The 13,131-nt window shown below is 43.1% G+C and overlaps 2 protein-coding genes across 6 annotated transcripts in view; one reads left to right on the top strand and one right to left on the bottom strand.

Moving 5' to 3' along the window:
• The window catches only part of LOC140727485 (L-asparaginase 1-like), a 48,250-nt gene extending 41,582 nt beyond the window's left edge, over positions 1–6,668 (bottom strand). The window contains exon 1 of one of the 5 annotated variants that reach the window (XM_073044832.1): positions 6,557–6,668. Coding sequence is in view for 4 of the 5 variants with exons in the window: in XM_073044831.1 (XP_072900932.1) it covers positions 3,642–3,708 (67 nt within the window). In the remaining variant the exon portion in view is untranslated. Of the gene's footprint in view, positions 1–3,641; positions 3,989–6,556 lie in introns of those variants that run through there. The other 4 variants (XM_073044831.1, XM_073044830.1, XM_073044829.1 and 1 more) reach the window with 4 other exon arrangements.
• A 4,614-nt stretch (positions 6,669–11,282) lies between these two features.
• The window catches only part of tmprss3a (transmembrane serine protease 3a), a 50,406-nt gene continuing 48,557 nt past the window's right edge, over positions 11,283–13,131 (top strand). Inside the window, exon 1 of the mRNA XM_073044711.1 lies at positions 11,283–11,371. Coding sequence (XP_072900812.1) covers positions 11,357–11,371 — 15 coding nt within the window. The 5' untranslated portion in view covers positions 11,283–11,356. The remainder of the gene's footprint in view (positions 11,372–13,131) is intronic.

The raw sequence follows: 13,131 nt of genomic DNA, 5'->3' as shown, positions 1-13,131 counted from the left end.
CAATCGTTAGGTGTTAATATTGAAGTAGTAAAATGGATTCAACAATGGCTGGTTGAGAGATGCCAGAGAGTACTGGTGGATAACTGTTTGTCAGGTCCAATGTTGTTTGTCATATACATGAATGATCTGGATGATGGGGTGGTAAATTGGATTAGTAAGGATGCAGATGATACTAAGGTAGGTGGCGTTGTGGATAAGGAAGTAGGTTTTCAATGTTTGCAGAGAGATTTAGGCCAGTTAGAAGAATGGGCTGAATGATGGCAGATGAAGTTTAATGCTGATAAGTGTGAGGTGCTACATTTTGGTAGGAATAATCCAAATAGGACATACATGGTAAATGGTAGGGCATTGAAGAATGCAGTAGAACAGAGTGATCTAGGAATAATGGTGCATATTTCCCTGAAGGTGGAATCTCATGTGGATAGGGTGGTGAAGAAAGCTTTTGGTATGTTGGCCTTTATAAATCAGACCATTGAGTATAGGAGTTGGGATGTAATTTTAAAATTGTACAAGGCATTGGTAAGGCCCAATTTGGAGTATTGTGTACAGTTCTGGTCACCGAATTATAGGAAAGATATCAACAAAATAGAGACAGTACAGAAAAGATTTACTAGAATGTTACCTGGGTTTCAGCACCCAGGTTACAAGGAAAGGTTGAACAAGTTAGGTCTTTATTCTTTGGAGCGTAGAAGGTTGAGGGGGGAACTTGATAGAGGTATTTAAAATTATGAGGGGGATAGATAGAGTTGACATCGATAGGCTTTTTCCATTGAGTGTAGGGGAGATTCAAACAAGAGGACATGAGTTGAGAGTTGGGGGCAAAAGTTTAAGGGTAACATGAGGGGGAATTTCTTTACTCAGAGGGTGGTAGCTGTGTGGAACAAGCTTCCAGTAGAAATGGTAGAGGCAGGTTTGGTATTGTCATTTAAAGTAAAATTGGATAGTTATATGGATAGGAAAGGAATAGAGGGTTATGGGCTCAGTGCGGGCCAGTGGGACTAGGTGAGAGTAAGCGTTTGGCATGGACTAGAAGGGCTGAGATGTTTCCGTGCTGTAATTGTTAAATGGTTATATGGTTATAAGTTGTGGTCCATGTAGGTACCAATGACATAGGTAGGACGAGTGATGGGGTTCTGCACAGGGAGTTAGGTGCCAAGTTAAAGAGCAGGACCTGGACCTCCAGGGTTGTGATCTCAGGATTGCTACCCATGCCATGAACTAGGAAGATTATATGGTTTAATAGGTACCTCAGAAGTTGGTGTAGGAAGGAGTGCATAAGATTTGTGGATCTTGGGCTCTCTTCCAGGGAAAGTGGGATACGTACAGAAGGGACAATTTGCACCTGAACTGGAAAAGGTCAAACATCCTAGTGGTAAGTATTTGGTAGTTCGTAATATCAGCCAAAAAGCACAGACCCAAACACAAGAAGTTCTGCTTCTGAAGAAGATTTGCTGATTACCTATGATAATTGATTGGAGTTCAATTGCAACACAAATGAGATTCTGCAGATGCTGGAAAATCCAGAGCAACACAACACAAAGTGCTGGAGGAACTCAGCTGGCCAGACAGCATCTATGGAAAAGAGTACAGTCAACGTTTTGGGCCGAAACCCTTCATCGGGACCGGTGAAGGGTATCAGCCTGAAATGTTGACTGTACTCTTTTCAATAAATGTTGCTTGGCCTGCTGGTGTTCCTCCAGCATTTTGTGTGTGTTGAAAAGAACAAACAGTTGATGTCTCAGGCCAAGATGCTGAATCAGGATTGGAAAGGAAGAGGGGAGAACCTCAAGTAAAACGCTGGGGAGGGGGAAAGAGTACAAGTTGGCAGGTGAGGGGAAGTCAGGTGGGTGGGGGAGGAGGGAAAGTAGCAAGAAGCTGAGAGGTGATGGGTGGAAGAGATAAAGAGCTGAAGAAGGAATTTGATAGGAGAGTAGATCATGGGAGAAAAAGGAACAGAAGGAACAGCAGAGGTGATGGGCTGATGAGGAGAAGGAGTTAGAGCGGACCCTGAATGGGGAGCGGTAAAAGGGAGGTGGCAGGAGAAATGATAAGAAGTTAGAGAAATTGATGTTCATTAGGTTGGAGGCAACCCAGACTCAAAATCATGCTGAATCAGCTGGGTTTCTTTCCCCGGAGTATAGGGGGCTCAGAGGTGACTTGACTGAAAAGTAAAACATTATCCAAGTCATTGATAAGTTGGATGTTCACGATATTTTCCCCCTGGTAAGGGCATTGTAAATAAGGGGGCTTAACTTTAGCATGAAAAGAAGGAGTTGATGCATTTTTGAACATCCTACCAGAGGAGCTGCTGGAACCAGATGCAGTTACTACAATTAAGAGACATTCATTTAAAACATTTGAGAGACAGCCACTACATTTAAAAGAGATCCATTGTCATCTGCAATATGAATGTATTATACCAAATTATTGAAAGACTATGTGAATTCACGAAAAATTCTTAACAAAACTAGACCATGACCACTTTATTAGGTACACCTGTACACCTGCTCATTAATGCAAATATTTAATCAGGCAGGGTGAAGACGCCAAAATTAAAAGGTGGGGGGGTTGTAGGGCTGGGGAGGAAGGAATCTGATAGGAGAGGAGAGTGGACCATAGGAGAAAGGAAAGGAGGAGGTGATAGGCAAGTGAGAAGAGGCAAGAGGCCAGAGTGGGCAATCGAGAAAAGGGGAGGGAGAAGGAAATTTTTTTTTAAACCAAAGTAGAAATCAATATTCATGCCATCTGATTGGAGGCTACCCAAAAAGAATATAAGGTGTTGCGCCTCCACCCTGAGGGTGTCCTCATTTTGGCACAAGAGGAGGCTGTGAACCAACATGTTGGAACAGGAATAGGAATCAGAATTATAAAGTATGGCAACCAGGAAGCTGAGCTGAGGTGTTTGATTAGATTTAAAGTACTGCCTTATATCAGTATCTCCTGTTCCTCCTGTTCAGCAAAAGATGATAGACTTTACAATATTATCCCTCTGTTACAGAAGGAACATTTTATTTTATTGAGAGATACAGCACAGACCAGGCCCTTCTGGCCCAAAAAGCTGAGTCACCTAGCAACCCACCAATTTAACACTGGCCTAACCTCAGTACAATTTATAATGACCAATTAACCAACTAACTGGTACATCCTTAGACTGAGGGAGGAAACCGGAATGCCCAGAGGAAACCCACGTGGTCATTCAGAGAACGTACAGACAGTGCATAAACTGAAATATGCCACCCACTAGCTCTAATAGCATTGCACTAACTGTACACTACTATGGCAGCCAGTCTACAAAATTAAATATTTCCACAAAATTAATACACTTAAAAAGGCAGGGCACAGGAAGATATAGTACTAGTGTGAACAAATAGGATTAGTGTAGATGGGCAAAAACAGTGGCATAAACGTGATAGACCGAAATGTCTATTCTAGTGCTGAACAACAAAGAGTATGACATTCTAATGAAATAGAAACAGCACCTCAGTGGAAAGCTTAACAATTATTTAGTAGTAAATGTTTAACCCAAAAGTGATTCTGCTTTGAGCAGAAACACTCCTGAATGAGTGTTAATTAAAGGTAAACTGCGTGCTCAAATCATAGGGCGAGTTCCCCTATTTTGGAGATTTCAATGCAATCCTCACCACTCTCAGAAGATCCCATGCCGATAGTTCCACCGGTGTAGTAGAGATAAATCTTAAGTTCTGACATTGCAAAGCCTCTCCTGGTTCAGCACAGACTGGAAGCACTTTGGACTGTAGGGGTGAAGTGTGGAGTTCAGATCTGTCTGCTGATGTGTAGAAACATTAACGCCTTTTATTTAAACTACACTAACTTGCTATGAGTAAATATTAAAAAACAAAATTTCCAGGAATGGACAGTATCACAGTTGATCAGAGTGGGGATACAAAAATCCCGAAACGTCGTCACTACCTCCTCTCATAGATGCCTGCTGAGTTCTGCCAGTATTTTGTGTTTTTATAAACGACTAACTTAACCGGAAATCAGCTGCGATACGGCAGTTCGAACAGTTCTTAAAGCGATAATGCGAAAACAGTTCTTAAAGCGATAATGCGAAAACAGTTCTTAGAAGTAGTACCGCGAAAGACCAAATGTTTTACACAGTCGCTTAGGAGAGACTTTCCTTGAGATAATAAGTTCTCTTTCCTGGCGTTACTGCTGATTCCTGGTCTTATCTTCTAGGGGACCAACATTTACTTTAGCCACCCTTTTTCTTTTTATGTAACTATAAAAACTCTTACTATCTGCTTTTATGTTTTTCGCCAATTTACTTTCATAATCTATCTTCCCCTTCTTAATCAATCTTTTTGTTATTTGCTGCTGATCTTTAAAAGCTTCTCGATCTTCAATCTTCCCACTAGATTTAGCTACCTTATATAACTTTCTTTTTAGTCGTATACTTTGCTTTAGTTCTTTACTTAGCCACGGATAACTATTTTTTCTTTTACACCCTTTTTTCTTCAGTGGAATATATTTTTCTTGATAGTTGTATAATAACTCCTTAAATATACACCACTGATCAAGTACTGATCTACCCTTTAATCTATTTTCCCAATCCATCTTAAGCAATTCCGCTCTCATACCATCATAGTCTCCTTTATTTAAGCTCAGTACGCTTGTTTGAGATCCAACCCTCTCATCCTCTAATTGAATATGGAATTCGACCATGTTATGGTCACTCATTCCAAGGGGATCCTTTACTAGGACATTTTTTATTAGTCCTGTCTCATTACACAGGACCAGATCTAAGACTGCTTGCCCCCTTGTCGGCTCAGTAACGTATTGTTCAAGGAACCATCCCGAATACACTCAATAAACTCTTCTTCAAGGCTGCCATGTCCGACTTGATTAGTCCAGTCAATATGAAAGTTAAAATCCCCCATAATTATAGCAGTTCCCTTATTACAAGCCCCAACTATTTCCTGATTTATGCTCCGACCAACTGAGTTACAGCTGTTTGGAGGCCTATAGACTACTCCCACCACTGCTTTTTTCCCTTTACTATTTCTTATTTCTAACCAAATTGTTTCGTTATCCTGATCCTTTGAGCCAATATCATTTCGCTTTATTGCAGTGATTTCTTGCTTTATTAACATAGCCACCCCACCTCCTTTTCCTTCTTGCCTGTCTCTCCTAATTGTCGAATACCCTTATAAGTTTAATTCCCAGTCCTGGTCACCCTGCAGCCATGTTTCCGTAATTGCCACAATATCATAACCATACGTAATTATTTGTACTGTCAACTCATCAATTTTATTCCTAATACTACGTGCATTCAAATAAAGGACTTTCAAATATGTCTGACACTTATTTCCTACCTTTTCCTTTTGTACAACTTTACGCTTATCTCCGTACATTCTTTCCCCTCCTGACACACTGTCTTTTTATTCCTCCACTTTTACCTACATCCATTACCTTCTCCATTGTCTTTTTAATTATTTGTTCTCTAGAATCCTCCCCTCCACTAGTTAGCTTAAAGACTTCTCTGCAGCCCTAGTTATATGATTCGCCAGGACACTAACCCCAGCCCGGTTCAGGTGAAGCCCGTCCCTCCGGAACAGTACTGTCCCAGTACTGGTGCCAGTGTCCCAAGAAGCAAAACCCACTTCTCCCACACCAGTCTTTGAGCCACACGTTTAACTCCCTAATTTTATTTAACCTAGCCAAATTTGCTCGTGGCTCAGGTAATAATCCAAAGATTATTACCCTTGAGGTTCTGCTTTTTAATTTGACCCCTAGCTGCTCATATTCCTGTAACAGAACCTTCTTCCTTGTCCTATCTATGTCATTAGTACCGACGTGTACTAAGACAACTGGATCCTCCCCCTCCCACTGCAAGTTTCTCTCCAGCCCAGAAGAGATGTCCTTAACCCTGGCACCAGGCAGGCAACATAGCCTTCGGGACTCTCGCTCTCGGTTGCAGAGAACCCTATCTATCCCCCTGACGATACTGTCCCCTATTACTACAACATTTCTATTGACTCCCCCCTCTGGAATGGCCCCCCACTCCACGGTGCTATGGGCAGGTTGCTCATCCTCCCCACAGTCCCCGCTCCTGCCCTCACAGGGAGTTAAAGCCTCGAATCTGTTGGACAAGAGCAAGGCCTGCATCTCCTCCAGCCCTACCTCCTGGATTCCCCTACTTGCCTCACTCATAGCCACACCATCCTGTGCTTGACTGCAATCTACATTAGTTAATCTATTAGGTGTGGCTATCTCCTGGTACACAGAGTCCAGGTAACTCTCCCCCTCCCTGATGTGTCGCAGTGTCTGAAGCTCGGACTGCAGCTCATCAATATGAAGCTGGAGTTCCTCGAGCAACAAACACTTGCTGCAAATGTAGTCGCCGTGTCCCTCAATGGGGTCTACCGGTTCCCACATCTTGCAGCAGTAACACATCACCTGCTCCATGCTATATAGTTAATTTAATGTACTAGTATTAGTTATGCAAGAACCCTTTGCCCCAATACAGCTAACTATCACACTATTTAACAATAATTTTAAAGTTATAAGTGTAAAAGGAAGCAGGACTACTTACCAAGCAACTAGCTGTGAGAGCTCTGCAGCTCCGGTCTTCCTCGCCTCGCCCGGTTCCGCCGAAGCCCGTTGAGCCAAATCCCTTAGGCCTCCACTCTACTCCCGGCTCACTCCACTGCCCGCAACGACACCCTGTTGAATAAACTATCACATGACCTCTCACTGGCTGGAAAATTACGTCACTCCACCATCACAAGACCATTACATCATGCCCAGCAGAGCCTCAATTACATCATGGTCATGTGACAGGCACAAGATACCCACAGGTATGTGACACCTCCCTCCAAAAAAATGTTTTAATCTGTCAAGAACAAAATTTTAACAATTAATTATTTACAAAAAGAAAATAATACAAATGTATAAAATTTACAACATACACAGTATACATAGTATTATCATACATCACCTTCCAAATTATTACACGGGAGTGTTACAAATGTTAAAATATCACTCCATAAAAAAAATTACATTATACATTCAACATCGAGATAGACAATCAGCAATCACATTATCTTTACCTTTAATATGAGTTATCAAAATATTGTACTCCTGTAACATTAAACTCCAATTTAATAACCTTCTATTTTTGTTTTTCATCTTACTCAGAAACACTAACGGATTATGGTTGGTGTAGACGATGAGTGGCTTTTGAGTTGTACCAACACACACATCAAAATGTTCTTAGGCCATAACAAGAGATAATAATTCCTTTTCTATTGTGGAATAGTTTCTTTGATGCTTATTAAATTTCTTAGAAAAGTAAGCTACTGGATGATCAACATCATTACCCTCATTCCTTTGCAATAATACTGCTCCTGCAGCCTCATCGCTAGCATCTACAGCTAATGAAAAAGGTTTTTCAAAGACAGGTGCCTAGAGCACAGGTTGTTGACATATCATAGTTTTCAATTTTTCAAATGCTTCTTGACAAGGCACTGTCCACACAAACTTATCATTCTTCTTCAAGAGGTTAGTTAATGGAAGGGCAACATCAGCAAAATTCTTACAAAATTTTTGGTAATATCCTACCATTCCCAGGAATCTTCTGAGAGTCTTTTTTCCAGTTGGAGTGGGGATCTCTAAAATTGCCTGAACTTTTGCCTGAACAGGAGCTACCTTACCTTGACCCACAACATAACCAAGGTAAGTCACAGTGGCACGTCCAAATTCACTTTTAGCTAAGTTAATAGTTAAGTTAGCTTTTGAAAGCCTTTCAAATAATTCCTCTACCACAGTAATGTGTGCTTCCCAAGTATCATTTCCTGTCACCAAATCGTCAATATAAGCATCTGTATCTTTTAATCCCTGAATCACAGAGTTAATCATGTGCTGCAAAGTATCTGGAACATTCTTCATCCCAAATGGAAGAACATTATATTCATATAATCCAGGTGGAGTTACAAATGCAGAAATCTCTCTACCTCTATCCGTTAATGGAACACACCAATACCCTTTCAATAAATCAATCTTGGTAAGGAATTTTGCTTTTCCGACTTTATCTACACAATCATCTACTCTAGGAATTGGATAGGCATCTGTTTTCGTCACAGCATTCACCTTCCTGTAGTCCGTACAAAACCTAATACTACTGTCTGACTTAGGCCATAACACAAGGTGAACTCCAATTCGAGTTAGAAGGTCGAATAATATTATTCTCTAACATATATTTTCAAACCCTTCAAATCCCTGGAGGAGGAATTCAAAGTTACAAGAGCCAGAGAAGTGATACAGTACAGGGACTCAAGTGATCCGAAGGTGGCTAATGAACCACTGGTTCATTATGCAATACCCAATCCAGTACAGCCAATCCCCTAGTGGGCTCAACAACAAGCTGTTCTAAAAAGCCATCTCATAGACATTCTACAAACTCTCTCTCTTGAGATCCAGTGCCGACCTGATTTTCCCAATCCACTCGCACGTTAAAATCCCCCACAATTATCATAACACTGCCCTTCTGGCAAGTCTTTTCAATTTCCTGTTGTAATTTGTAGTCCACATCACTGTAGCTGTTAGGAGGCCTGTATATAACTGCCATCAGTGTCCTTTTACCCCTGCGATTTCTTAGCTCAACCCATAAAGATTCTGCACCTTCTGATCCTATGTCACCTCCTTCTAATGATTTAATATCACTTCTTACCAATGAAGCCACGCCATCCCCTCTGCCTACCTGCCTATCCTTCTGATACACAGTGTATCCTTGGACGTTCAACTCCCAGAGACATGCATCCTTTAGCCACAACATCATACCTGTCAATCTGTAACTGTACGACAAGATCATCCACCTTATTCCTTATGCTGCGTGCATTTAATTATAACACCTTAAAACCAGTATTTGGTACTTTTTGCTTTGATTGCCCTGCAACTCACCCCAATGGTTGCAAATTTGCCCCACCATCTGCCTGTCTTTCCTGACATCTTTACTGCTTATTATCTTAGATTTATTTCTGTTTTCCCCCTCCTCTGCTCTATCATTCCCGATCCCATCCCCCTGTCAAATTAGTTTAAACCCTCCCTAACAGCTCTATTAAACCTTCCCGCCAGGATATTGGTCCCCTTCGGGTTCAAGTGTAACCTGTCCTCTTTGAACAGGTCATACCTCCCCCTGAAGAGATCCCAATGATCCAAGAATCTGAAGCCCTGCCCCCTGCACCAGTCTCTCAGCCATGCAATTATCTGCCTGATCCTTCTATTCTTGCCCTCGCTAGCACGTGGCGCAGGTAGCAATCCTGAGATTACTACCCTGCAGGTCCTGCTTCTCAGCTTCCTTCCTAACTCCCAGAAATCTCTCTTCAGGTCCTCCTCCCTTTTCCTCCCTATGTCATTGGTACCAACATGTACCAAGACAGCTGGCTGCTCGCCCTCTCCCTTCAGAATATTCTGGACCCAATCCGAGACATCCCGTACCCTGGCACCTGGGAGGTAACACACCATGTGAGTATCTCTATCAGGCTCACAGAATCTCCTGTCTGTTCCCCTGACTATGGAATCCCCTATGACTACCGCATTCCTCTTCTCCCTCCTTCCCTCCTGCACAACAGCGCCAGGCTCAGTGCCAGAGACCTGGTCACCGTGGCCGTCCCCTGTCAGGTCATCCCCCTCAACAGCATCCAAAACGATATACTTGTTGCTGAGGGGGGCAGCCACAGGGGTGCTCTCCACTATCCGGGCATTTTCCTTCCCTCTCCTGACAGTCACCCGGTTTTCTGACCCCTGTAGCCTAGGGATGGCTACCTCCCTGTAGCTCCTGTCTGTCACCTCTTCACTTTCCCTAATAAGCAGTGAGTCATCAAGCTGCAGCTCCAGATCCCTAACACGGTCTCCGAGGAGCAGCAGCTCGGAATATGCATACAAAATGCATGCTGTGTTTGTAGTTCAGAGCCCCCACCCCACCCGTATCATCTGATAACTCCCTCCCATACGCTAGCTGGAGCCACCACAGCTTTTGAGGTCTAGTGTGCATTACAAGCACATACAGAATATTAGTAACTCCCCCGATAGTAGTTCCCCCAATATATGTGGGTTTCTGCTGGGTGTTCCTATTTCCTCCGACATTCCAAAGATGTATAAGTTAGAGTTAGTAAGTTGCGGGCATGCTCTGCTGGTGCCAGAATCATGGTGACATTTGTGAGCTGCCCCCAGCTCATCCTCAGACAATGTTGGTCATTGACACAAAAATGGTGTCTCTCACTGTATGTTTCGATATACATGTGACAAATGAAACTAACCTCCCTATCTAAGGGGTTCCCAACCTGGGATGCACGGACCCTTCGGTTAATGGTAAGGCTCCATAACATAAAAAAGGTTGGGAACCTATCTCTATTCTTAATATATTTATAAAGAAAGTACATTTCACATATTCCACTCTGTCCGCTCCACCAAAGCAGTATTATAGAATTTTAAATCTCTCACTAATACTATCCTATTATGTTTACAAGTAGTTGCAATCTCTCTACATACCTGCTCCTCTGATTCCCAATAGCTCATGGGGGTGCCTACAGTACAATCAGGAGTGACCATCCTCTTCCCATTCCTATCCATGTACCTTCACTGGATGATCCCCAGTAATATCCTCTATAATGAAGACAATTACCCCTCCTCTCTTACCCGCACCTCTGGTACGCCTGTAGCATCTGTATCCTGGAATATTGAGCTGCCAGTCCTTCTCCTCACCTGCCCGTCACCTCCTTTTGGTTCCTCTCCTCCTTCCCTTTCTTCCATAGTCCATTACCCTCTCCTGTTAGATTCCTTCTTCTTCTGCATCTAGCCTCAACTGGGCCGTGTAGATGAGCAGGTGCCTCTGTGTCTTTTTGCACTAATGTCTTCCACAGTCTTTTTTTTCACTGCTTTGTACAACTTTATATTCTCTGTGTGTTGTATGCACCCACATACCTGCACTGCAACTGCAAGCAGATTTTTCACTGTACAATAAACTCGAATTGACTTGGCATTTCCAGAAAAGTTTCCACCGATTGGAAGCAGTATAAGTGTGTATCGTGACCCATTGACACGATGACAAAGCATTTCAGTCTGCACCTTTCGTTATATTCATGTGCCAACTGCAAAGTGGTGTTGGCTTACCACATGATTCTTCTCCTAGCGAGGAGTCCTGTGGCGATTGCCTGGTTTCTATAGCCACCTGTTCAGCAGGGGAGAAACCTGATACACACTGACTGAACCCAATCATCTGCCGGCTCTTGACTGTCATAGCTCCTCTCACAGGGACTACCAGGCGATTGTAGCTGTCCTTACGATTCTCTGCTGGATAAAGTCATGCATTGATCCTGAACCTGTTCATTAAGAAATGTCTTCCACAGAGGTGAGTGAACATTTTGTGATCAGGAGTATAAAAAGGAGCTTCTTTTGAAAACGTTTTGTGCCATGTGTGTGCTTTTAGATTGTTCAAATTTTTCATGATTTTTAATTCAGACTGCTGCAAGGATGAAGAAAAGTTTTCATATGCACTGAAAGCCAAGAATTCCTTGTGCTTTCTAATTGTTAAAGAATTTCTAAAGCATAGTTGTAGTTTTACTGTGGGGAAACCCAGTCGCCAATATGAACTGAGAAACTCACCTGAGTACCTTTGCCTGAGGCAATCCTTTGTGATTAAGGGCGATTTGCTGTCCTTGTGCCTTCTGAGGTGGCTGATAAGCCCAATGTGGGAATCGCAGAAGACTTTGAGCCACATCCTTGACAGAAGTTGGAATAAAGTGTATCTTTTGGGAATTTGATGCAGAATATTGTCACAATCAAGAGAAAATCTGCATATGCTGGAAATCAACCTTGCCTCCGACTTCTACCCTGCCCTCAAATTTAACTGGTCAGTTTCCAACACCACCCTCCCCTTTCTCAATTTCTCTGTCTCTATCTCTGAAGACACCCTGTCACTTGTAAAAAATGTCATCACCTTCTCTCAATTCTTCCGTCTCCGTCACATCTGCTCTCAGGATGAAGCTTTTCATTCCAGAATTAATGAGACTCCCTTTCTTCAAAGAAAGGGGCTTTCCTTCCTCTACAAACAATGCTGCTCTCACCAAACATTTCTTCCATTTCATGCACATCTGCCCTCACCCCATCCTCCTGCCATCCTACTAGCCTCCACGTCCAGCACATAATTCTCCAGAATCTCCACCACCTCCAACGGAATCCCACCACCAAGTACATCTTTCTTCTTACCCTTCCCCACCCCACTTACTGCTTTCTGCAGGGATCGCTCCCAATGCAACTCACTTATCCATTCGTCTCTCCTCACTGATCTCACTCCTGGTACTTATCCTCGCAAGCCGAACAAGTGCCACACCGGCCCCTACACCTTCTTCCTCACTACCATTCAAGACCCCAAATAGTCCTTCCAACTGAGGTGACATGTCACATGTGAGTGTGTTGGGTTCATATAATGTACCTGGTGCACCTGGTGTGGCCTCCTGTACATCGATGAGATCCAACATAGACTGGGAGACCACTTTTCCACGCACCTTCACTCCATCCGCCAGAAAAAGTGAGATCTCCTGCTGGCCACCCATTTCAATTCTACTTCCTATTCCCCCCATTCCCACATGTCAGTCCATGGCCTCCTTTACTGTCATTATGAGGACATACTCAGGTTGGAGGAGCAACACCTCATATTCCTTCTGGGTAGCCTCCATCATGTTGGCATGAACATCAATTTCTTGAAGTTCCAGTAATGTTCCCCCTCACCATTCTCCATTCCATTTTCCTCTCTTTCCTTATCTCCTTACCTGCCTATCATCTCCATCTAGTGCCCCTCCTCCTTCCCTTTCCGCTATGATATTCTATCGTCTCCTATCAGATTACCGCTCCTCCATCCCTTTTATCTCTTTCACCAATCAACTTCCCAGCTCTGCACTTCCCCCCTCCCCCCTCCTGGTTTCACCATCACCAACTACTTTCCTCCCCTGCTTCCACCTTCTTACACTGATTTCTCATCTTTTTCCAGTCCTAGTGAAGGGTCTTGGCCTGAAACATCAACCGTTTACTCTTTTCCATAGGTGCTGCCTGGCCTGTTGAGTTCCTCCCGCATTTTGTGTGTGTACTGCACAGATCTGGCCACCTCATTAT

Source organism: Hemitrygon akajei, chromosome 5 (genome assembly GCF_048418815.1).
Source record: "Hemitrygon akajei chromosome 5, sHemAka1.3, whole genome shotgun sequence".
In the NCBI taxonomy this organism is placed as follows: Eukaryota; Metazoa; Chordata; class Chondrichthyes; order Myliobatiformes; family Dasyatidae; genus Hemitrygon; species Hemitrygon akajei.
The sequence above is the reverse complement of the archived record's forward strand: the minus strand, read 5'-3'. Positions and strand labels throughout refer to the sequence as shown.